Source organism: Hemitrygon akajei, chromosome 18 (genome assembly GCF_048418815.1).
Source record: "Hemitrygon akajei chromosome 18, sHemAka1.3, whole genome shotgun sequence".
NCBI lineage: Eukaryota > Metazoa > Chordata > Chondrichthyes > Myliobatiformes > Dasyatidae > Hemitrygon > Hemitrygon akajei.
The window spans coordinates 14,052,320-14,078,160 of record NC_133141.1 but is presented as its reverse complement, the minus strand read 5'-3'; the positions used below and the strand labels follow the sequence as shown (position 1 = coordinate 14,078,160).

Below are 25,841 nucleotides of genomic sequence, written 5' to 3'. Positions count from 1 at the left end.
ATCATATTGTATCGTGAGAGTCTCCAGCAGGTCTCTAGCACAAGGTAAGCACTAAATGTTCCTTGTCATAAATGCTGTTGTATTTTGAGGAACATGTATGACTGTCTGACTGTGCAACAGCTGTTTGCAGCGGGATCTGAAGAGAATGCTTTTCGCCCAGTATCTGAGGATTGGCAATAAGCTGTCAAAAGACTGTACTGATCCCTGATTCAACCCCGTTTTTTCTAAAGCATCAACTCATTTGTATTTCAGTTGTGCTCTCTGTCCCTGCTGTTGAGATAAATTGATAGATTCTATTTTACATGGGTTGCGTGTCAGGCCATCCTGGGATCTTATTAAAAAGTGCACAGATTTGACTGACGACTCACATTTCTTCATCCACATCCTTGCTGGGCAAGTGTCTAAGGAATAACTTTATGGAATTATTCAGAAAAAAAATCAATGCACAGGCTTGTCACACACAGGTCAATCCTCCCTGCATGTAGGAGGCTCTTACCAAACTATCAATATTTTTCAAATCTTCTGCATAAATCACTTTTGTAACAAAATGTGTGGAACCTTCTGTTTTCACTTACATCTGGATTTAATCCTTCCCTTCATCTCCATTTGGGCAAAGTGAATGGAAACAAGTTCAAGTTGCACTTATCTTACAAATTAACCATCCCTTTTTCTTCAAACATATATGCCTCCCCTTTATTTTCTGCCTGCCTAGTCTTCCCTATACGTTCCTTCCTAGATTTTAAAAATAATTATCCTGGTCAAGGTGAGATGTTCAAACCAGTTTCTGTTTCCCAATCCATGGATCTATTAGTGGGTACACATGACCTAGAAGTAGTGAAGCTGAGGAAGACAGGGCCCCGCCTTCTCACCTCACCTGGCAGAACACAGCAGGTTTACTTTGAGATTTGCAAAAAAAAAGTTCTCTGCAGCAACCAATTTAAAAAACTTTCTTACATAGGAATAATAAAAATTCTCAGCAAACCAGCTCAGAATTTCCAAACAATGGCAATGACAGTCCTAAGGGAAGTCATCCTATCATTGTAGCAAACGACTGTTTAATTGCAAGCAGCAAGCATTAACACAATAATAGCTCAGCCAATGCAGAAAAGCTGATGCAGACTTCTCAAGATGCTGCTAGTACCTGATATGCTCTAAATGAATGGAAATTTGAGGACTTTATTGTTTCTCCTAAAGGTTATAAAGCCTGCCAAACCCCACCCATATTCTACAGAAGATAAAGCATGAACAACCATTCTCAAATGCTCTTATGATACAGTGATATTTTTCGGTATATAAACAAGAACTTTGAAGTGGGCGAGAGACAAGCAATAGAAATTCCTTTTGGGCAGTTCCAACAAAGAGCTGTCACAAAGAGCCAAATAGCATCCTTCTATACCGCCTCTTAACTGATTCAATAGCCACTGTATTTATGTGCCGAATCCAGTTCCATTTCTGGTTAATGGTGACCCCATTTTGTTGGTGGGGTTTTAGCAAAGATAATTTAATTGAATATCAAAAGCATGTAGTTGAACTCTCTCTCTTTGAAGATGGTCAGTGCCTGGCAAATGCTACTTGCTACTTATCAGCCCATGTCTGCAGATTGCGTAGGTCAATCTGCATTAAGGCATGGAATACTTAATTTGCTGAAGAGTCGCAAATGGAATTGGATATCTTGCAATCATCAGCAAATGTCCCCACTTCTGACCTCATGGTGGAAGACAAGTCATTGAAGAAGCAGTTGAAGACATCTGGGTCTAGGGCACACAAGAGATTCTGCAGATGCTGGAAATCTTGAGCAACACACGCAAAATGCTGGAAGAACTCAGCAGGTCAATCAGCATTTATGGAGGAGAATAAACAGTCAATGTTTCCCAACTTTCCGCATTGTCAAGTAGATGCCAGTATTGTAACTGCACTGGACAACTTAGCTGGAGGTGCAGCTACTTCTGAATAGCAGGTCTTTAAAGTGTCTGTATAGGCATCTCTACCAGTGTTATTATCGACAGATTCATCTACGATAGGTACACTGGAGAAGACAACAAGTAGTTTTTATTTCACGCTAAAGTGGTGCATTAGTTTATGATTGTCACATATAACGAGGTACAGTGAAAAAGTTCACTTCATCACATCGGTGCATTGAAGGGAAAATCAGTAACAGAATGCAGTGTGGGTAGACAATAAGGTGCAAGGGCATAATGAGGTAGATTTTGAGGTCAAGACTATATCTTATTGTACAAGAGGTCAGTTCAATAACCTTATAACAGCAGGATAGAAGCGGATCTTGAGCCTGCTGGTACGTACTTTATATCTTTTGCTCAACGGGGGGGGGGGAGGTGGAGGACAGTATCTAGGATGAGAGGGGTCTTTGATTGTTTTGGCTGCTTACCAAGGCAGCAAGAAGTGTAGACAGAGTCCGTGAAGGGGAGGTTGGTTTCTGTGATGTGGTTTTTATGCTTTTTTTAAAAACTACTTATCAAAATCCAGAAGACACACAGAGTGGATGTGATGAGAATGTTTCCAATAGTGGGGGAGCCTAGAATAAAAGGATGTCCCTTTAGAACAAAGATGGGGAAGAGTTTCTTTTGCCAGTCAGTGGTGAATCTGTGGAATTCATTGGCACTTATGGCTGCAGAGGCCAAGTCACTGTGTATATTTAAAGCAGAGATCAATAGGTTCTTGATCAGTAAGGGTGTCAGAGGTTATGAGGAAAAAAGACAGTAGACTGGGGTTGAGAGGGAAAAATTAACCTGCCATGATGGAATTGAATGGTGGAGCAGACCCAATGGGCCAAATGGCCTAATTCTGTTCCTGTGTCTTATGGTTACAACAGGAATTATGAAATGACTGCAAAGGTTTCTAGTGCCCCTTAGTGGCACAATCTGTCAGGCACACAACCTGTAACTTTCCATAAGAACATTAGCAGATTTCAGGGAAGAAGTGTTGAGGTGAAAAAAGGAAATTGCAGGCTTAGGTAAATAATATAAAAATACATATATGAGAATTTGTAATCTAGTGAAGGCAATGTGAGATCCTCCAGTTATTTGCAGAACAGAAACACACTACAGTTAATTGGACCATCAGTTAACCGGGGCAGCCACTTATTTGGGACAACTCTTAAAGAACAAAACCTAATCAAGAAAATATCTGGGATTCTATTTGTTTAATTAGGGCAGCAGACTTTTGCCAAATGGTTTCCAACTCATGTTAGCACATGAATTGTGTGGTCGTTAGACACTACACTGTGCTTACAGCGAAGTTTTTAAAATAGTGTCAGTTGCGTGTGTTATTCAGGTTCAAAAAGCAGTGATTTTTGTCATTGATAGTTGGCGAGAAATAAGCAGTAAGACCATCCAGAACTGTTTTGCTCATCGGGCTTCCAGTATTCAGGCTTGGAGATGCCAGACACAGCCAGGAGTGAAAATGAAACAATTTCTCTACTTCAGCAAATTAGGAACTACAGAGAATTTGAAGGTGTTGACAATCATCTTGGATGGTACAATGAAAATGAAGATTTGGAGGATGCAATCATCTATCGCATTGTATGACAGCAGTCCATTATCTACACTAGGTGCCCACATTGACTTTGTTCATCTGCAGTCAATCAAAAGGACACGGCAGCATAAACTGCATAAACATTGACGACTACCAGGAATTAATACACAGTTTTATAGTATTTTAGCAATATTGATAGTGTTCTAATTTGTTCTGTATTTCATTTAAATGCATAATTTGTTACTCAGTTAAATGGTAGTTTGTCATTTTTTAATACTTTTTTAACCATTTCCCATGAAACTTTGCTTAATTAAGGCAGCTGCTTAATTGGGCCAAAATGTACTGGTCCTGATATGCCCAAAGTAACTAATCTGCTGTATTTGGTTCAACAAACCCATGAACATTGTGTACATCTCCATGAACCTCTTTCCACCCTTCTTTATTTCAATCTATCAATACATCATTCTCAGGTGCCAAGGTTTGTTCGGAAATAATTATCACATTCCCTCCTATCTTTCAGTGATTCCTACCATTTGTACTCTAACATGTACATGCTCACAGTGCAGAGTCTTTCCACACCTGGAAAGTGTCTGCAAAACACTCAAACAACTAGAGTGTACATAGTACTGCTGACCAGAGATGAATTCCTGTGCAACAGTATCTTTTGAAACCCAACTAGGTAGTTCTAAATTCTCAAAGAGTCCTAATACCTTTTGAACTCATTAATAAATGAAAATATACTTGAGGCAATTTTTAAAAAATGAACACAGCAGTTTTCTTCCTCTTCACATCCACTCTATCAAGGCCTTTCACCATTCAATAGGTTTCAATGAGGTCACACCTCATTCTTCTGAGTTCTAGTGAATACAGGCCCAGAGCCATCAAATGCTCTTGTCTCTGTTGATCCTGTCTCTGCCCACAGAAAAGGCAAGAAATTTCTCCTCTCTCTGAATAAATGGCCCAAGAGGGACCCCTCCCCATATCATATTTACATGTAAATTTGGGTAGATGGAGCTCGTCAGCCTGGGAAGACAGTCCATCTAAGAGAGGGAAAACTCTGATTTCAAACCTCTGCTGCCTTGTGGCCATACCCACTCATGGGAAAGGCTTTGGGAGTAAACCCTGAGGACAAATCCAGAGCTGGAGTCCCTAGGGCAGTCCGATGTTGTCTTCAACCTCGTTCTGGCAACTCCTGCGACGACACTGGTGCCAAGCTGTTTCAGCCCTTGCCTTCCCTTGGACAACATCGGTGGCATGGAGAAGGGAGAATTGCAGCATGGGCAGCTGTCGGTCTTCCGTACAACCTTGACCAGGCCTGTGCCCTGGAGAGGACACTCCAGCAGACTTTCCAGATGCAGATCCATGGTCTCACAAGACTAACGGATGCCACGTGACTTTAAGCTTTAAAGAACTCTACAATATCTGTACAAAACACACTCTAAGTGACAATAAATGATTATTCTAATGCAGACTTCCCCCTTCAGTTTAGAAGCAAACATTTCCATTTACACTGGAGCTTTCGTTATTAACATTTTTATGTGTATCAGTCATTGCTGCAATATAAGAAGCACAGCAAATTTACACAAACAATGACATGATAGTGACCAGGGATTATTTTTAGTTTAAGAAATGTGATTGGGTAATTCTTTGAAATAGCATAAGGAATCATCTACTTTCATTTTAGACATTCAGCACAGATTTCATTTAAGTCAAAGGTTACAGGAAGAAGGCAGGAGAATGGGGTTGAGAGGGACAATAAATCAACCATGACGGAGCAGACTCGATGGGCCAAGGGGCCTAATTCTGCTCCTATGTCTTGTAGTTTTATTATCTCAAAGTATTCAAACATGTGGCAACTCTAGCAATATTACACAGGAACACCTCTTTGGTCGGCCCAAAACTCAATGGTCTACCAGCACATGGAGATGTCCGTTGGAGAATGCTGCTGACTGGCACATTCTCGACTGCAGGAGTACGTGCTGAGGGACGCACTGAAACTTGGTGCAGCCACCGCAAGGGCCCGGTGGGGAAGGACCACAGTCTAGGGTCTTTCTCCCGTGGGAGTTGAGGGGTGGGGGGGTGGGGTGTACACCCTTCAACAAGTGTATGTAAATATGAAGTAACAGAGTGCCACCTGGGAGGCAAAAGTGTGGAAATGTAAAGACCGTAATGGAAACACCTGTAAAGGACTGAGAGTCATTGAATGGTTTATTGTATATAATTTTATTTTTGAATAAAGTATATTTTGACTGAACTGGCTGACACCCAACTATCTTTAACTTTTCTTAACTTCTGATAAAGGGCCCAGACGCAATCTAACCTGCTGAGCATTTTTTTTTTAAATTCTGTTTTTCAGCTGGGACCACTTATGTCACTAATCAGCAATCAACTTAAGCAAATAAGTTTATCCTTTTTAAAGATAAACAAACAATAACCTAGACCATAATTACTATAAAACAAATTAAATTCAAACATTAGTCCCTACTTGATTTGCACATTCCAGACTCTCCCTGAACACCCTGCATGGTAAGCCCAGAGTCAGATGCACATCATCCCTCGCCCTCAAGCTGGCTCAATCTTACAGAATCAATTTACCATCTTACCCTGTGACTTCCTGCACTGTTATAGTGAAACCCAACATAACCCTGAGGAACTTCATTTCCTGTCAAAGCACCAAGCAGCATTCTGGACTCAATTTTCTTTCACTGTATCAGAACAGACTATTTCCGCTGTGCAGCCGGTCTGTACCAGTTGCTCAACTTTTCTCTGATTTACTATTTGCAATACTTCACATTTCAGTGACATCCTCCAACTGTCCCCTTCACCAGTTTATCTTCACAACAACCCAAGACTCACCCTAACACAGGTATATATTCAACGCTCCCCCATTTTCCTGCAATTTAAACAAGCTTTTTTTCCTCTTCCCCTCGCGAGCTCCAGCCAAAAAGTCCCGAATGTTAACCATAAACTGCTTTTAATTTCACACACGGTACTTGACCTAGTCAGTGGTTCCAGCATGTTCTGTTTATTTTTCAAATTGACAGATTATCTCGTGAGAACTGACGATAGCTCTGCGGGTTGCCGTGGTGATGTTTTCGGTCCGCGCGCTGGATTGGACGGTTCGGCGGCGAAGCGGGCCAATAGAGGGTTTGCCTTGCTTTCCGAACTCTGCGCGGAAAGATCGAACCGGTTGTGCTGGGTACCTCAGGGAGAACGGGGTCCTGTCACGATCGAAGTCGCAAGGGAACGTTCTTCGCCAGGGGAAAGTTCATCATGGCAGCGGCCTTGAAGAAAACGAACCCCGTTACCCCAGCTTCCAGGTGAGGATCGTCAGGGAAGATTTTCATTTTGAGGTCGCGCCTGAAAAGCATCACAACCAACGGTTCATAACAAGCATGTTTTACGTGAATCTAATCATTCTCGGAACTGTTACTCAATATAAAAGAAAAGGAAGTTGTGGATTCGTTTTGCACTGTTTCCAATTTCGGCTCGTGCTCTGTTAAATGCTCTGAAGCATTTAACAGCTGAGTATTTAATAAATTGAGTCATCTTTTAAGATTGAAGGTTTAATAAACAGTCGACGTTTTAGGCTGAGACCCTTCACCGGGACTGAAAAGGAAGGTTCCAGAAGCCAGAATATGAAGGTGATGGTGGGGAAGAGTACAAACGGGCAAGTGATAGGTGAAACCAGGTGAGGGGGAAGGTTCACAAACACGAGAAAATCTACAGATGCTGGAAATCCAAGCAACACACACAAGATGTTGGAGGAACTCAGCAGGCCAGGCAGTGTCTATGGGAAGGTTGGTGGGTGGGGATGATATGAGTAGCTGGGAAGTCATAGGTTGAAGAGTTAAAGGGCTCAAGAAATCTGATAGAAGAGGACAGTGGACTATGGTTAAAGGGAAGGAGGTGGGGAACCAGAGGGAGATGATGAGCAGCAGGTCATGAAGGTGGAAAGGGGTGAGAGGGTCACCAGAATGAGAGAAAATAAAAGGGAGAGGGAAATAGAAGGGAGTGGTTACTGGAAGTTAGAGAAATTTGTTTATACCATCTCATTTGGGCACTATACAGACAGAATATGAGGTGTTACTCCTCCAACAGCTTTGTTGTGGAAGTAGAGGAGGCAGTGGACAAACATATTGCTGAGGGAATAGGAAGTCAAAAGTGGTTACTGGGAGATCCTGTTTGTTGCAGTGGACAGAGTGAAAGCACACCCCTCCTCCCCCAGTCTACATCCAGGCCCTGAATGGTGGTGAGGAGGGAGGAGGTGTGTTCTGTGTTTGTTGAGGGATGTGTATTAATCAGGATACCTTGGCGAGACCAATTGTAAATTTGGGGACTGCTTCATCAAGCACCTCCACTCCATCCATCCAAAGCAGAACCTCCCGGTGACCAAACATTTTAATTCCCATTTCCACATGACTCTTTTGTGCCACAATGAGGCCACACTCAAGGTGGAGGAGTACCACCTTGTATTCTGTCTGGGTAGCCCCCAACCTGATGGCATGAATATCGATTTCTCCTTTCTGTTTTTAAAAAATAATTCCCTCCCCCTCCTCCTCTACTCACTGCTCTAACTTTTACCTTCTCTCACCTACCTATCACCTCCCCCTGGGTCCCCTCCTCCTTCCCTTTCTCCTATGGTCCACTCTCCTCTCCTATCAGATCCCTTTTTCTCCAACCATTGACCTTTCCCACCCACCTGGCTTCACCTCTCACCTTCCAGCTGACCCTCTTCCCTTCCCCCTTCCTTCTCAATCCTGAAGAATGGTCTTGGCCCGAAAGGTCGACTGTCTATTCATTTCCATAGATGCTACCTGACCTGCTGAGTAATACAGCATTATGTGTGTATTACTTTGGATTGTACTCTGTTCTTAAATATAAAAGTGTCTAACCCAGGAGGGTGGATGAGGCCTCGGGTCAATATTTGATCCAGAAGACTACATCTTCGGTGGTGCAGCAGTCTCTTAGCACAAGTCTGTTTTCTTTTAAAATATGGAAATTTTCTTCGTAGGAGGACTCAAACACACCAACTTCAACCTAATCAGCTTCAATCAAATTGCAGCTGACTCTCAATGAAAATAAAAAAATGATCATTTAATCAGACAGATTGTACCTTCACTCTGCAGAATATTATGCAATGTTCTCTTCATTACATTGAAGATCTGACCAATGTGACCTGTCTACAATGTCTGGGATGGAACTCTTAAACTACTGGGGGTGGTTAGGGAATCTCTGTGAATATGCTGAGCTTTTGTAATCATTTTGGGAAAACCATTTTCAGACTGATGGGATCCGGCCAACCTTGCAGGAGCTTTCTGAGGGAATGTTAAACAACAGGAATGGGAACCTGGGAAATGTGAAAACTATGGATAATATATTTCCAAACAAAAATCAAAGCAGGCTAGTTAGCATTAGTGAAGAAATGGTTAATGTTTCTCTGAATATGAAGTGAGCAAAGGTAATGGTATTGTGGAGAGCTTCTTGGATGTTGTAACAAATCATGTTAATTAACTTGAGGAATAAAAGCTTCTAACAAGCTGTTAACCTGCTTTAGTCATAGCCAATGAACTTGCCAAGTGAAAATCATGTTTATGCACACAGTCAACAAGGTCTTTGTGTAGTGATGTAAAGTAGCTCCCCGTAGCAGTAGGTTATATTACTTAAAGTGATCTAGTACTTCTCAGAAGCTGAATTGGGGCATTAAACTGGTACCGTGTGTTGTAGGGAGCTGATGTGGGTGCAGCAGTAGTTTTAGCAAAGACTATTGCAAGAATAAGGGATGATCTATTCAATATACATATACTGTATTTGATTTACTTATTATTTTTATTTTATTTTTTTCTCTCTTCCATATTATGTATTGCATTGAACTGCTGCTGCCAAGTTAACAAATTTCACGTCACATAAACCTGATTCTGATTCTGGGCAGGGCTTTACCAAGTTGTATCTTTTATCCCACTGGGTCAAACCTTGTGAAGGTTAGCTCCATAACTTTAGAACTTGAAGGACTCGTTCTACCACTTGGCCCTTTTGTCGGCAGATTTCCAGCCCCAGCAATCCCAGTTGCATCAAAAATAAGTTGGAGCACATGATCTACTAAGTGGTAGTTTGTGTAGCAGTTCCTTATGGTGCAAGCATGGTTGAGCTCTCTTGGTATCGAGAATCTTTCACAGTTCTACCCAGCCCTGTTTGAGAAATAGAAGTAGAAGTTGGCCATTCAGCCCTTTCTGACTGGTCTGCCGTTCAATGATCATGGCTGATCTTTTACCCCAGTTCCCCTTTGCTGCAGTAACCTGATAATGCTTCATTTCTTTAATATCAAAATTCCATTTGTGATTTGACAGATGGCAGTGAATTTATCTCCCATAGCCCTTGTTGGCAGAGAATTCTGAAGAATTACTATCCTCCAAGAAATTTCTTCTTGCCCCTGTCCTGAATAGCAAACCCTTAATTTCATTCTGTGTCCCCTGGTCCTAGACACTCCAGCCTGATGAAGAGGCATGCCTGCACACTATCAAGCCCCATATTTAAAAAGAAATGCCCATTTAAGCAAGATTCCCTCTCATTCTTAAATTCCAAAAGAGTATAGGCCCCATTTCACTAATCTCTTATTGTAGGTAATCTTGTCCTACCTCTCCTGATGTTCAGCAACTCCTTTGTGCCCATATTGGATAAGGTCCCATTGCATTAGAGACCGACTATTATGCTTGATATGTAAGGCCCAGTTTACAATGAACACAATTTGTGCAAGAGTTCAAGAAACTTAAACCAGTTTGTCAATATCAAGCAGTAGAGCAGGAAGAAGTAGGGTACAGGCTTGCGGTCAAGAAAATGCCCCCAGACTGATGCTATAACACTAGTTAAAAATCCAGAGTCATTCAAAATATTTCAGAACTTTCCAGCCAAAAGACATTTGCCTCTGATTCTTGCAACCAGACCGGGTAAGACTGGGTTCCCCTGCCCTCGTGCCAAAGCAGCCCTCGCCCCTCTCAGGATTATTTCATTGTGAGTTGCCGACACTGTTGTAGAAGTCAACTGTGTAACTGATGTCAGAATCAGGTTTATTATCACTGATGCATGTTGTGAAATTTGTTGTTTTGTGCGAGACATAAATTACTATAAGTTACACAAAAAAATGCAAAAGAGGAATAGTGAGGTAGTGTTCATGGAATATTCAGAAATCTGATGGAGGGGAAGAAGCTGTTCCTAAAATGTTAAATATGGGTCTTCAAGCTCCTGTAGCTCATCCTTGCTGGTAGTAATGAGAAGAGGGTATATCCCAGATCATAAGGGTCCTTAATGATGGATGCCATCTTCTTGAGGCACCACCTTCTGAAGATGTCCTTGATGGGGAGGATTATGCCCACGATGGAACTGTTTGAGGCTACAAACTCTGCAGCCTCTTTCAATCCTGTGCACTGGAGCCTCCATACCAGGCTGTGGTGCAGTCAGTCAGAATGCTCTCCATAGTACATCTATAGAAATTTTCTAGGGATTTCGTGACGTGCCAAATCCAAAACTCCTTTTGAAGATACTGGTTGCCGTGTAGTCTCTGTTTCTGTGTCATGTATGCCAATCTGGAATAAATTTCCAAAAGCATATAGATTACACAAAGGATGGTTTGAATCAATAAATTTGGAAATGCTCAGTATGTTGGGCAGTAGCTGTGAGCGAGGAAACAGTTTGTGTTTTGGGGCAATGAATTTCAATTTTGACCTATCATTAACTTTCACCTTGATTCAAAGTCCCCTGATTGTTGGAGGCATGCATTTGCATATAATTAGTTTCAGTATATCAGACAGGAAAGTAAAATGCCATTATTTTGCTTTGGTATTGTGTGCTTTGTGATTTGCCACAAAATAACTGATTATCTGGTTTCTGGGCAGAAACGAACGTATGATTCTTAATGCACGATCTGTAAAGCTGGTTGATGTCAACAAAGAAAACTGTCCTGACCGAGTGAAGCCAGAGAAAGGAGCTGCCAAGCGTGGCAGTAGACTACCTGTGCCAGTGAAAAAGCACAAAGTAAAATTAGCTCCAGACTTCAAAAAGTTGCATCAAAATTGGGATCGCAACTTCCAGAAGGTAAGTTTTGATTGGACTTAAGAAATGTGTTGATTGTATGCAAAAGGTTGAACAGGCTGAGGTTCCTTTTCCATTGAGAGTAGAGACAGATAGTAATGAGATAGAGCTTGGTGGATTAGGCACTGAAATGTCATTTTTCTAGCAGTTTAACTTTCTAAATGCTTTTGTTTGTATAATCACCTGTTTGTAAAATGCTCACTGGAATTTTTAATAATTGGTAATATAGCTGGTTCTGTTTTTTTTCTGTAGCTTCTTTGTCTGAAGCCTGTGTCACACCATAAATCAAACTGTTTCATAGGTTGTTCCTATCAAGGAATTTTCTTATCTGTATAGTTTGAGGTAGTTTTCATTATATGACAACCACAACTTTGTTCTTTGCCTTTTCTTTGTCTTTGGTTCTTGCTTACAGTAGAGAGTTGGTTACTGTTATTTCTTTATTATGAACAGCTAATAAAACAGCTGTAACCACAAGATTTATGCCTCATTCTTAACTACAATAGAGCTTTCTGAACAATATCTTCTCCGGATCCAACGAGGTCTTTGAGATGATCAAAGGGTTTTACAACGCAAATATAGAAAGGATTTTTTTCACTTGCAAGTGAGATCAGAACTAGGACCTATATAATTATTAAAACAGTCTTTAGAGTTATGTCTCTTTACTCAGAAAATGTGAAAAGCTGTTGTTGAAATAAACAGCAAAGATGCAATTAGACGAAGTTAAGTAAACATGAGGAATAAAGGATAGACTAATAGGGTTTGATGAAGATAGGTGAGACTATGCTTATGTGAAGCAAAGACATCAACATAGATAAATTGGGTCACTCCAGCTTTTCTTCCTCCCCCACCCCCGTGTTGTTCATCCTATTTAAAGGAAAGGAATTCCAACTTAGTGCCCATTTTAGCTGAAGGAATTTCATTGTTATCTTCTGAACCACTGTAAGCAGAATTTTCATTTGAAATAAATCACTGAAATTTTAGCGAAGCATTTCCAAGCAGTCACTCACACTGGGGTACCAGTGGCACAATTACTTGTAGTAAAACTGGAACAATTTCTTGATGTTACCCCAGTCTTCAGGGGCTCACTTGCTCACTTTGTATGGAAATAAATCATTGCTTAGTTTGGAGGCTTCTCTTCTAAAAGCATGTAATAAAAGGAACAGTGGGCCCTACAAGTCTCTGGATTTCTAATTATACAGTCAGTGTAGATTTCCACCACAAAAGATCAGGACACCATCCCAATAAAGTACAATAGGGTGTATGGTTTTATTTTCCTTTCTGCAACCTTTTCTATGGTATTAATGGACATTATGGCTGATCCTATAATTAAAACATTTGATCAAACCAAGAATTGTGGTTTATTTTACAGAGGTATCACAGCCAGGACCCATTTTTCAGGATTTTTTTTTGTGTGTTCTAAGTTAGGGCTACCATAGTTAAAAGGTAAAATTAGAATCTTGCTTTGGATGACCTATACTGACCTTAACTCCTCTCTGCCAATTCCCCATAAGTGTTAATTCTTTGATCTTTCAAATATTTAACTATTTCCAGCTTAAATATATCAAATTTCTGGCTTCAACCACCTTCAGCAGCAGAGAATTCCAGACTTTCACTACCCTCTTGAGAGAAGCTGTGTGATCCTCAAATGCAATTAAGAATGCACATTAGAAAATGCTAACTTTGGGAGAGATAAACTGCTTGTGAATGTTCTTCAAGTGTTGCTCAATTTGTGCCAAGTAGTGAGGAAGAAATGGCAGGATGTATGAGTTGCATTACCCTTCACCCACTGCCCTCATTGTTGGTACAGAGGCTTTGAAAGGTGCTGTCAAAGAAACCAGGGCAAGTTTCTGAGTGCATTACATAGACAGAGTATGTTGATGGAGGGAGCTGATGATTTAGATGGGTACTCAAGCCTGTTGACTTGCTGCAACATTTCGGGGTGGGGGGGTGTTTAGAAACTCTCACTCTTATATTTCTGCTTTGAGATGTTGATTCTTAATAACTGGGAGCTTCAAGACTTCCAAATATTCAGCTAAGAAGGCACTCGAATGTGAATCTAAACAGCAAGGCATACAGTGGTCCTGCCTGGATCATCATCATTCTCCTGCAAACCCATGAGGTGTAATGTAAGCACCCTCATGAGATTGATTTTGCTATCTCATCAAAGATGATAAAGGGTCTCATTTTGGACTTTTTAATTGTTGACTTGTAAGTTGCTTTGCTGCACTGCTAGCATTTCAGATGAAACTCGCAATGTGTTTTACAATGACCTTAATATACAATTGGCATGTTTATTGCAGTGACTCGTTACACTTAGATTAGTGCCAATCATAACAGTTCCTAGACAAAACCTTGTTAAATAATCACAGATTTTAGAGTAAACGATTTTAAGAATCTGTTCATCACTGTGAAGTTGTATTAACATACTTCAAAGATTATTGCTAGTCATTCCACCTCTGTCATTCAAAGCCATTTTAATAAATTAATTTGTTTTCTACATTTCAAAATGGTTACACAATATTTCATAGTTCATTTAAGATCAGAAGTAATTTGAATGTAATTTTAACCCATTTAATTGTTTAACTGCCAAAATCTGAAATCGACAAATGAAGTCTTTTGCTTTCTTGCTTAATGCCACTGAGTTTAGTAGATGTTTTCAGTCTCTTTGTCACTTTATTCTGAATATGGTTATTCTCTGCTTGGATACTTCTATGTTTTGTTTTATTATTCTAGAAACAAACAGCTGCCAAGAAGGCTTGCACACAGCCAGTTCCATTTAACTTTGCAACATCTAGAGGAGCCAAATCATCTGGGCATGTGAACGCAAATCAAACAATTGGTAAAAATACTCTGGAGCTGTCGTTGGCAGTAACCAAGGAAGAGTCACTCAAATCTGAGGAAAGTTGTCCAGTTGGCGCCAAATGTGTAATGGTAGATACAGATCTGGCTGCAGTTGAAACTGTACCAACCCAGAACCATAACTCTGGTGAGCTACTGCTCCAAGATAAGCAAGGCTTCAATCCTAGTACATCCGATCAACAAATTGACCAGAATGTGGCAATGAAGAAAGAGAAACAGTACGTAAAAAATCATCTCTCACAGGCTTGCCAACTTGTTAAAGGATGAAACATGTTTATACAGGAAAACCATAGACTACAGAATGCTGTTGCAAAGAGAGACCTGGGTGTTTTCTTGCATGAAATTCTTTAACAGATAGTAATTACGCAAATAGAAGGTAGATTTTAATTGCAAAGGGGGTGGAGTATAAAAATTGACAAGTCCTGTTTATAACTATAGGCCATGCTTAAAAATGTTGTCATTCCCTTTACTTATGGTGGGATATTCTTGGATCAGAAGCAGTTCAAGTAAGGCTTGTCAGGCTAATACTTATTGGTGCTTGAAATGAGAGGTGGATTTGTGAAAACATAAGATTCTGAAGGGGGCTTAAAAGTGATGCTGAAAAGGAATCTGGAACAGGGTAGCACATTTTCCAAAATAATGGTTTGCCCCTTTATGACTGAGAAAGTTTGTAGATCTTTTGAATTCTCTACTCCAGAGAGCTGTGGAAGCTGAATTATTGAATTTATTCATCTCGAGAAGATTAGACTTTTGGACTGGGGAGAATTGACAGAAAAGTGTCAGCTGAGGCTAATATCAGATCAGATCAGATTGACTATGTTTGTGGCTCAAGGGCCACGTGTCATGTTCCTAATGAAGTTATAAATCCATTCACCAATCGGTTACATAAAATGTTCTTTAATATTTCTTTTTTACATTTACCAACTTCACTTGTAAGAGGCTATTTGATGATGAAATGGTTGGATTGGTGTACTGTGCAGTATTTCTATCTGCACAAGTTAGTTGAAATTACACAAAGTGGCTTCACTAGTTAATGTGGGAACAAAAATGTCAGCTATAGAGTATTAATCAGTTATCGCTGCAAAATTATGAAGAATAACTATCTGGGGGGAAAATGGGAGGGAAATGTGATTTTCAGAAAACAGCCTTTTATAAGAACAGAGAAGGATAACAAGGCCATTCAGCCCCTCACCTGAGTATACAATAAAAACACAAGTAATAAATGTAGGAACAGGTCATTCAACACCCCCATTTCCACTCCCCCCACCATCTCGGCAGCTCAATATGTTTATGACTAATCTTTTACAGTGGCATAATTTTCCTACACTAAGCCTATATCCTTTAATTTGGTAAGTTTCTCTTCTGAATATACTTGGCAACTCGGTCTCCAGGAAGCTCTTATTTAAAGAATTACGAAGATTAATTATTCTCTGAATTAAGTAATGTTGTCTTGGTCTTGAGTGCCTATTCCTTATTTTGAGATTCTGAATTCTAGTTATAAAAACCCCAGCCATGGAAAACAACGTTCTTGTAATTAGCTTGTTAAATCTTGCACATTGCCTGTAGAAATAAAGTCCAGAATGCTTTTTCTCCATTGTCTGAGGAATATAATTTAACTGGACTACCCACAGCAGGTCAGAGGAAATGATTTTAAATGAGATGAAATCGTTTTAAGTTTGTAGTGCACACTATTATCATTTCAATCATTCTGAGCTGGTTGGTGTATATAAAGGTGTTTTTAGCAAGGTTCAGTGCCTGAGTCATCTATGCAATTCAGTGATGTTAAACTACTTGGTCTGTTTTTTGTTTCCTCCTTTGTGGTTAAATTCTATCCTTCCAACTCAGTTACATTTATCTTTTTTTTTTCTAGCTTTTATACTTGGCAAGCAAGTCAAACTCCAAGCAAAACCAAGAGCTCCAATGTCCAGAATTTAGCACCAGGGATCAAGTCATCTTTGCCAGTGAAAGAAAACATTGAGATCCTACAGAAAGAGACCATTAAGCCAAAAGCAGGTACCTGGACTAAATCCTTTGTTGTTACCTTGGAAGAGGGCCAAATACATGTGGAGACATGTGCATTCTACTCTCCATTTTAATTGGGCAACATACCATGTGAGCCGATTGAACTAATTGACCCATTAAATAAAATGAAAGCCACTTTACTAAAGCATGGGGATTGCTTTTCTCTAGATTGTTACCAATGCATGATTCCAGTAATGTGAAGAAGAGAACTTGTTTTGCCCTTTCCTGGTGTCAATCACAGTTGCTTAGTCACAAAATACATTTTCATTAAAAGATAAAAATTACATTTCCATTATTTGTATGGAAAACAGAGCCCTGTGATAATTGGGCTCAGTTTCTCCCTGCATGATGGAAGACATACAATTTCATTTTGTAGGAGAAAAGTACCAAGTGGTACTTGGGGTTAATGGCAGGTTTAAGTGTAGAAAGCATTATAATTTTAAAGTTGCAGGCTGCAAGTTAGTAATTGTGCAATTAACTGACTAATTCAAATACCTGGTCAGTGATATTTTTGTCTCTGAGCCATGACTGTGGCCTATGGAGCTTTTATAAATATTGCTGGAATCTTCAGATTTTTTGTTTAACATTCTAACTTGTTTCTTCCATTTTTGTAAAACTATACATTCATATTCATTTCAGATGTTTGAATTTGGAATGTAGTCAGGATGCTTTGCACAGGTAACTAACAAAGAATCCAAGTAGTAAAAAGTGTAGTGGAGAATTTCCATGCACTTAATTTTTGGCATAATTTCAGTGCACAATCCAATCTAGTAATCATCTGAGAGATGAAAATGGGGCTGGGGCTATTTTTGCCTGAAATTTCAAGAGCTTGTCTCCACTCCAAATTCCAATTGTTTATTTTTTTGCTCTCAACGTGATTTGTCAAGAAATCCCAATAAATTTAATTTTCAAAAAAATGTACATCATTGGTATTGTGATTTGCAATTTCCTGGGGTTTTTTTGCACTCTAAAACAGATGAGGTAAGTTCAGTATAAAGTGATGAAAAGCATGGCAGTTGCTAAGATCAGCTGAAACCATCTGAAGTTACAAGTGACCACCTGCGACTGCAACATGTGTAAGGTTTTGCTTGCACCCATTTTCCTATTCTGCTGACACTCATCTGGACTCCCTACTTCTGGTCTCCTTTTATCAGGCAGTTTACACACTCATCTGCTGCTGAGGCTCCTTGGGAACAGGTATGGCATGTACTGTAATGATCATTAGGGCTGCTCGGTAGAGGAGTTATGAATTTGGAAATATTTACTGGATGAGCCTTTAGAATGCGTTTCTTCCTACTGACACCAGAGTATTGTCTCTTCCACTGCCACCCTCAAATGAAGAGGCATTTCCTTAAACCTCTATCTGTCTCACAACATAACCATTTACTTTTTGACATTGACATTGACTTTGCACATTCAGGTGAAAGGTAGTTTTTCTAACATCTAAATTTAATGAGAAACAAAATGTGACTTCGGTGAATGTTCTACTCTGTTACATAAGCTCCATGAAGAATGGGATTTTCTTCTGTTTCGTAGATGGCCGATTCATAAGAGGTGATGCTAACACGCCACAAAAATGTCATAGAAATCGAAAAGCACACCCCTTGCTGCCATCTTTCCCATTCCATTGATGACTTCAAAGTGAGGTAGTGAAGGCCTTCCTGGTGTGTGATATTGTAACCATATTGATAGGTCAACTCTGGCTGTCACATTCTCTCTGGTTCTGAGATCTCTTTACATATTGACTTTGGGATTAGTAATAGCTATCAGATTTTGAAATCCCCTCCCATGATCTTGAAGCTGTGTTTATGTTGCCAGCAGAATCACAACCTATTTTTCCGTGAAATTGGAGCACTGATTGGATTCCACCACTGCCTGTTGCAGATTCCGGTGAAGCTACTATTTTGTTCCAGACATTAGTAAACCAAGACTAATTTGACTTGCTGCAAATGGGAGTTGTAGGCTCGTGTAACTCATGTAATCTGTCTGTGTTGCATATCTTTAAATACTGACCTCTGAACATTCGTGTGGGTATGATGTTAACTGTGATGCTTGTAGCAAGGAATCAAAGCTGTAGGTGCAGATCTAAAGTCTAAGCTGTGTTACGAAAACCCCGTAACCAGGTAACTTACCAGCAAAGATAGATGGATCAGCTGAGTCTGATGCTACTATTTTCAAACGTTTTATTCAAAAAGGGGCACAAACGTAAGGTTAATACAAACATTCAGATCATATACGTTGTCAATACTCAATCTAAAACACCGGTGTAATAATAATTAATCAGAAATAAGCTCTATAGTTGTCTAGGGGTAATACTGAGTCCAATTGAATATTAAAGTCACTTAGAAATCTGCAGTCTTTTCCGTTTGGGAACCGCTGGCATTTCACGTGTTGGAGAGAGAGAGGACTGGTGAGAGAAAGAACTCTTGCCCGTTGTCTTTGCGAAACAATTCCCTGGAATCAGTTGTTAGCTAAAAGCGATTTTCCTTTGGCTTCAGCCACAGATTCCCGATCCGGAATCTGACGCACGTGGCTTCCTAAAAAAAATGGCTTCCCGCTCCCACGGGAATCGGTATCATGCTTCCTTGGTGTCTCCTTGGTGCGTCTGAGGGTCCTCCCCTCAGACCCGCCTTTATACTTCTTCACGGGATCGCAGGTGTCAATCAAGTTGCAGGTAATGCGATCTCTCTCTCAACCAGCCCACTTTGCCCGAGGGCTTTTCAGGTGGTCTCCATGAGACAATAGTCAAAGTCACTTTTATTCTGCTTCTTGGGAGAACGTGGTCTTTCGCACGTCTCTCTCTCTTGGGTCAGTTGACCCCCCCTTAACTAGAGTTCTTGCGATTTTCACAAAGGAGGGGGCCAACGGCATAACACCTCCCCCCATAATGGGTTTTTAACCAGCGGTTAAAACCAGGTTGACACAGGAATTTTTTTTTTTGAATCTACATACTACACAAGCTTTTCTCTTCACAGAGTACTACTGTTATACATTCAAGTCAGTATCTAAACAGGTAACAAGTACAGTGCCCCTTTTCTTTAATACCTTAACCTCATGTGCCATACTAACGCCTGGTAGCATCAAACTTCAGCTCAATAACCACCTTATTTATTTGCTTTCTTCAGCAACATAACTAAGGAGGTGTGATCTTAGCTTACATACATCTACAAAGGTTCATGCAAAAGACAAATTTTTATGTTACTTTCAAACTTAACAGTCAATCTTCCATGGGGTTGTCTATTATTCACATACTTTGTCGAAATCCCTTAAAACCAGATCCTGTTATTTAAAATGGCATCCCGTCAACCCTCGCCCCGTTTCCAGTTAAGCTTGTGCACCAGTGTGGAATAGGCTTTCGCCTGCTCCTTTCATATGAGTTATTTTATCAACAATGTGTTCCAAACTTAGACCATTTTCCGATTTTTCCACGCAATTCTTTAATTTTAAGCAAGTTGTTGGTTTTATCTTCAGGACCCTGCATGTTATTAGCTTTCAGTTTAAACTCTTGGTCCAAACAGCATTTCAAATTCTGCCTTTTCACAGCACCCTCTTGAATAACAATAGCGTGTGGGGCACCTTTACATTCCAAATCAACCTGTAATTGATTCGCAGGCACCGTGTTACCAAGCCATTGTCTCTGCAGCCTGGTTGCTGCTTCTGACATCAATCCAGACATTAAATTTTCTTCCTTCGATTTGGGAATTACAGATTTCCCGTCTCCCTCCACAACAACAGTTATCTCCCCATTCGTAAACTCCACATTAACTCTGAAGACCCCCTTCTGTACAACCCTCTGGGAACTCACACTTCCCAAGGTTAACCCCTTTTTCCCCGAACCAGGTCTATCTGACTCACGAGGACGGCCGCCCCGTTCCCCTGAATCAAATACCTCAGACTTCCCCTGAGCTCCGTTACCAGGGTCAGCACCACGTGCATCCCCATCTTGGACACACTCAAACGGGACATTGGCCTCTTCCAGGCTTTCAACACCCGTACCTTTTTCAAATTCTAACGTCCCCCGATCCTTCCAGTTACTCTCTAGGCAGCCCCCCGTTGGGGAAGGCGCAACCCTGCGAGCTGAAACAACCTCCTCGGCCATTTCAGCTGACTTCTCCACAGCAAGGATACCCTTCCTCTCTAAGACTGCCCTCACTTCACTCTCGGGACCATCGAGACCACCTTTAGAACTCTCAACTTCTCCAAACAATTCTGCCAAACCAGACAGATCATCCAGGTCCACCTCTGGACCTTTTAACAGCTTTATCCGTTTCTCATCTTTATTTCCTACCTCTAGGACCTTTCTCTTCACTAAGGGGAGGGCTATCTCCTTACCCTTACCCCATTTCACTTTACTACTTTCTGTTTTACCACCCTCGGAACCCTCGTGGTATAGGGTCGGTAAAAACGTCTTGGCCAAATCACTACTGGCCCGATTTAAACTGCTCTGGTTCTCAGCTGCTTTTCTCGACAGGCTGCGAGTGACCGCGCATGCGCGACAGCTTTGGGACTCCAGGGGCGGGGCCACCGTACTCGCCGGTCGGCGGGTCGGCATCATGGCTGCCCAAATCCTCCCTCCTGCTAACACACTTTGTAACAACGCGACCCACTGCTCTTGTGGCCACTTCTGGTTCACTGCCACCTTTTCAAAAAGCAAGAAATAACTATCAACATCCGTCTCCTCGAACGGAGGTACTAATCTCAGCTCCCGACTAACATCAAACCCCTCCTCTCTCTCTATCCCTTGAGCTCTTCGCTCTTGCCTTCGCCTGTCCAGCTCCAATTCATGGATCCTTTGTTTCTCTGTCTCTGCTCGTTCCTTCTCTCTCCCGACCACTTCTAGCTCTTTTGACTTAATTTCATGTTCCCACCGTAATCTCTCTATCTCTAACTGATCCGTTGTACCAGCGGGTACTTTTTCAGGGATATTTTCCAACTCCTCTGCTTCAAACACATTCTCCCCAATGTAATACTGAGTTATGGCCCTTCGCACCTCCCGGTTTTTCATGGACGACTTCACCTCTGCGAGGTTTAACCCCTTCCCCAAATTTAACAAGTCTGATTTGGTGGCCATCCCTAGCGCCTCCATAGTCGGGCTTTTCATAAATTCACCCACGTCCATCTTTGCTGGTTTCCTGTCTGGCTACCTGCGTAACCAGATTTACGTTTGGACTTACAGCCCGATTCACTGACCCTCCCGTTTGGTTTCAAATCCCGGACGAGCCCCCACTTGTTACGAAAACCCCGTAACCAGGTAACTTACCAGCAAAGATAGATGGATCAGCTGAGTCTGATGCTACTATTTTCAAACGTTTTATTCAAAAAGGGGCACAAACGTAAGGTTAATACAAACATTCAGATCATATACGTCGTCAATACTCAATCTAAAACACCGGTGTAATAATAATTAATCAGAAATAAGCTCTATAGTTGTCTAGGGGTAATACTGAGTCCAATTGAATATTAAAGTCACTTAGAAATCTGCAGTCTTTTCCGTTTGGGAACCGCTGGCATTTCACGTGTTGGAGAGAGAGAGGACTGGTGAGAGAAAGAACACTTGCCCGTTGTCTTTGCGAAACAATTCCCTGGAATCAGTTGTTAGCTAAAAGCGATTTTCCTTTGGCTTCAGCCACAGATTCCCGATCCGGAATCTGACGCACGTGGCTTCCTAAAAAAAAATGGCTTCCCGCTCCCACGGGAATCGGTATCATGCTTCCTTGGTGTCTCCTTGGTGCGTCTGAGGGTCCTCCCCTCAGACCCGCCTTTATACTTCTTCACGGGATCGCAGGTGTCAATCAAGTTGCAGGTAATGCGATCTCTCTCTCAACCAGCCCACTTTGCCCGAGGGCTTTTCAGGTGGTCTCCATGAGACAATAGTCAAAGTCACTTTTATTCTGCTTCTTGGGAGAACGTGGTCTTTCGCACGTCTCTCTCTCTTGGGTCAGTTGACCCCCCTTAACTAGAGTTCTTGCGATTTTCACAAAGGAGGGGGCCAACGGCATAACAGCTGACATTCCCATACAGGAAGTGCTTCACTGTTGGACATGCTGTCCACATTGGAATATTAAACTTGAGTGTCTGTCATCAAGAATGTAATAGATCCTATGGTGCTATTTCAAAGAAGAAACCAGAGCAACCTGGTATCCTTGTCAACGTCAGTCTCCTAACTGACATCACTGTCTGCAGATTGGCAACTACATTTTCTTGAATTGCAACGATTAACTTCAAAAGTGCTTCATTCATTTATTCACCAGATAGCAATACAGATATTTTTGGTAAGTTTCCTGCCACGCCACTGAGCCATCTAATCTCCTTGTCTTCAAGAGGATCATGTTGGTGAAACTTCTTCTTTCCCTGTAAATTGTGTTGTTGCTTTTGCTGCATGCTTCTAAAAGGCAGCGCACAATATCTGTTTCGAAATTCTTTGCATTCGTAGATTGCTTGCTTATGGAAATTGGCATCAGCCTTTTGTAAACCAAAAGTTTCCCAGTTCAGGACTTGGTTAACACTTAACCCACAATCTCAGTAACCTGCCATTGGGTAAGAGGGAATGTCAGTTTGTGTAATCTCATTACAGCCATAGCTGAAAACTTGTTTGGCCAGTGTGTACTGATTAAGGCTATTTGATCAGATATGTTTTACATCAGAGCCCATTGACATAGCATAGTACTGACAAGTAGATAATCTGAAACATATGCAGCACGCTGACATTCATTCTGGTTTGGATGCACTGTCAGGACTAGAACTCGGCAGCCTGAGCTGTACTGTGTGTGTGCGCCACTGGATATCTAACTTTTAAACTTACTGTAAACATTTACCAGATCTTGCACCTTTATGATTACTATTATCATCTGGATGTGTTCTTTGACGTGTGCATTTCCCTCCATTGGAATTTAGCATTTATTATGGATCTCTCATTTACTCTGAGTAATGAGAGATTAAAGTTAGGTTTATCATATTTTGTTGGCTATATTTACAACTAAGATATCTTGTATGCCCTTTCATGTACTTTACCTGTCTTTGTCATGGGGGTCGTGGTCATACAGAAGCAGGTCCTTTGCCCTACCAATCCTTCACTTAATCCCTCTTTTTAAAAAAAAAAAGTTCTCCCTTCACTTTCATCAACCCTGTCCATCCCTTCCCTTCCCAGCTTCTACCACTTGCCTACACTCTAGGGGCAATTTGCAGTGGCCAATTGACCTACTAACCCGCATCTTTTTGGGATGTGAGAGGAAACCAGAGGAAACCCACACAAGTCACAGGGAGAACATGCAGACAACACCAAGGTCAGAATTAAACCTGAGCACTGCAGTGGCTCTGTTAGCTGTGCCCCTGTGTTGCCCGCTGTTTCTTTGAATAGGATGTATCAACTTTAACATGAGCTATATTGCTTTTTAAAGATGAGCATCTGTGCTCACCCCATCTTCCCACTGCCTTAACGGGGATAGAGTTCCTTTTGTCCTTACCTACCACACCATAAGCCTCCATATCCAACATAACATTCTCTGCAACCAATACCATCTTCACTGGGACTCTACCACCAAACACATCTTTATCATCTATCCCCACCCCCAACCACTCTCCATTTTTTTGCAGAGATCGCTCCCTCTGTGATTTCCTTGTCCATTTGTTCCTTCTCACTAATTGCCCTCCTGGCTCTTACCCCTGCAAACGGAACAAATGTTACACCTGCCCATTCACCTCCTCCCTCACCTCCATTCAGGACCCTAAACCTACCTTCCAGGTAAGGCAACATTTCACCTGCAAACCTATTGTGGTCGACTATTGCAGTGGTCCCCAGCCACTGGGCCGCAAAGCATGAGCTACTGGGCCACGAGGAAATGATATGATTTAGTGGTATGAAACGATATGAGTCAGCTGCACTGCTGACACATATAGTTTCATACCGCCAAATCATATTGGTTCCTCGCGGCCCGGTAGCACATGCTTTGCGGCCCAGTGTTTGGGGACCACTGGTCTACTGTATCCAGTGCTCCCAAAGTGGCCTCCTCTGCATCAATGAGACCTGATATACTGTATATTGGAGGATCGCTTTGCAAAGCAGCTTTGCTCCATCCACAACAAGCAGGATTTCCTGGTGGCCAACCATTTTAATTCTAATCCCCTTTCCCATTTTGACATGTTGGTCCACGGCCTCCTCCACTGCAATGATTAGACAACTCTCAGGTTGGAGGACCAGCACCTCGAATTCCATCTGAGTAACCTCCAACCTGATGGCATGAACATCAATTTCTCTAACTTGCACTAATTTTCCCCCCTTGTCCTTCCCTCGTCTTCCATTCCCCTCTCTGGCTTACCTCATACCTCTTCTATTCTCCTCATCTGCCTATCACCTCCCCCTGATGCTCCTCCTCCTCTCCTTTTCCCATGCTGCACTCTCCTCTCCTATCAGATTCCTTCAGCCCCGTATCTTTTCCACCCATCACCTCTTAGTTTCTCACTTCATTCCCTCTCCCCCCCACCCACCTGGCTTCACCTATCACCTTCTATCTTGTACTCCTTCCCCTCCCCCACTCTTCTTCTGGCTTCTTCCCCCTTCCTTTCCAGTCCTGATGAAGAACCTCAGCCCAAAATGTCGACAATTTATTTCTTTGTATGGATGCTCCCTGACCTCCTGAGTTCTTCCAGTATTTTGTGTAAGTGTGTTGCTCTGGATTTCCAGAATCTCTAATGTTTACATTTTTTAAAATGGCAGTGTTTTCCATTTCCCTGATCGGCTGGAAATAAATTATTTGTATTAATAGCTTTTTTATGCCGAGCATCCATTTGTTCAGTAATCCTTTTGAAGTGGAAGCTATTTCACACTGGAATTTTCCTAAGCAAAGCCCGAGTGTTTCTAATTGTCCATGTGTTATGTAAACAGTGAGTTTAAGGATTTGGTATTAGAATGACAAACTTCACTTGTGGAAGAAGAGCATTCATCATAGAGTGGAATGGACTCAGTGCAAGAGCAATGCAGCTAGTGAGGGTCCTGTTTCCCTGCCCTCTCCATGTAGTCCTGCATTTCTCTTAATTCTGCATGTACAATAGCACAGTATTCTGCATGTTTAAAGTGGGAGCAGTGTTTCCATGTGGGAACATCCAGAATAACACTTTTCTATGCAATTATAGGCAATAGTGATGGAGATTTTGTGAGTAATCCAATGGCATTACAGAGCATCCTATCGAATGTTGGAATTGATGCATTTAATATTATCAGTGACAAACCCAGTCTGGCAAATGGAGTGTCTGTGAAAAAGAGCATCCTAAATTCTAAGCCATCTAATCTAAATCCAGGTATTTTCCATATATTTTTAATAATTTCTGTATTGTTTCAAACAAGTAGCATTGTTTATATCAGAAGCTGTAAACAGACCATGGCTACA

The 25,841-nt window shown here is 41.4% G+C and overlaps 1 protein-coding gene across 2 annotated transcripts in view; it reads left to right on the top strand.

Moving 5' to 3' along the window:
- The first annotated feature begins 6,671 nt into the window (after positions 1 to 6,671).
- Positions 6,672 to 25,841, top strand: part of LOC140741113 (uncharacterized) — a 38,279-nt gene continuing 19,109 nt past the window's right edge. For both annotated transcript variants that reach the window (XM_073070884.1, XM_073070885.1), the window contains exons 1-5: positions 6,672 to 6,812; positions 11,382 to 11,580; positions 14,311 to 14,654; positions 16,307 to 16,449; positions 25,588 to 25,752. In XM_073070884.1, the coding sequence (XP_072926985.1) occupies positions 6,766 to 6,812; positions 11,382 to 11,580; positions 14,311 to 14,654; positions 16,307 to 16,449; positions 25,588 to 25,752 (898 nt within the window). In that variant the 5' untranslated portion in view covers positions 6,672 to 6,765. The remainder of the gene's footprint in view (positions 6,813 to 11,381; positions 11,581 to 14,310; positions 14,655 to 16,306; positions 16,450 to 25,587; positions 25,753 to 25,841) is intronic.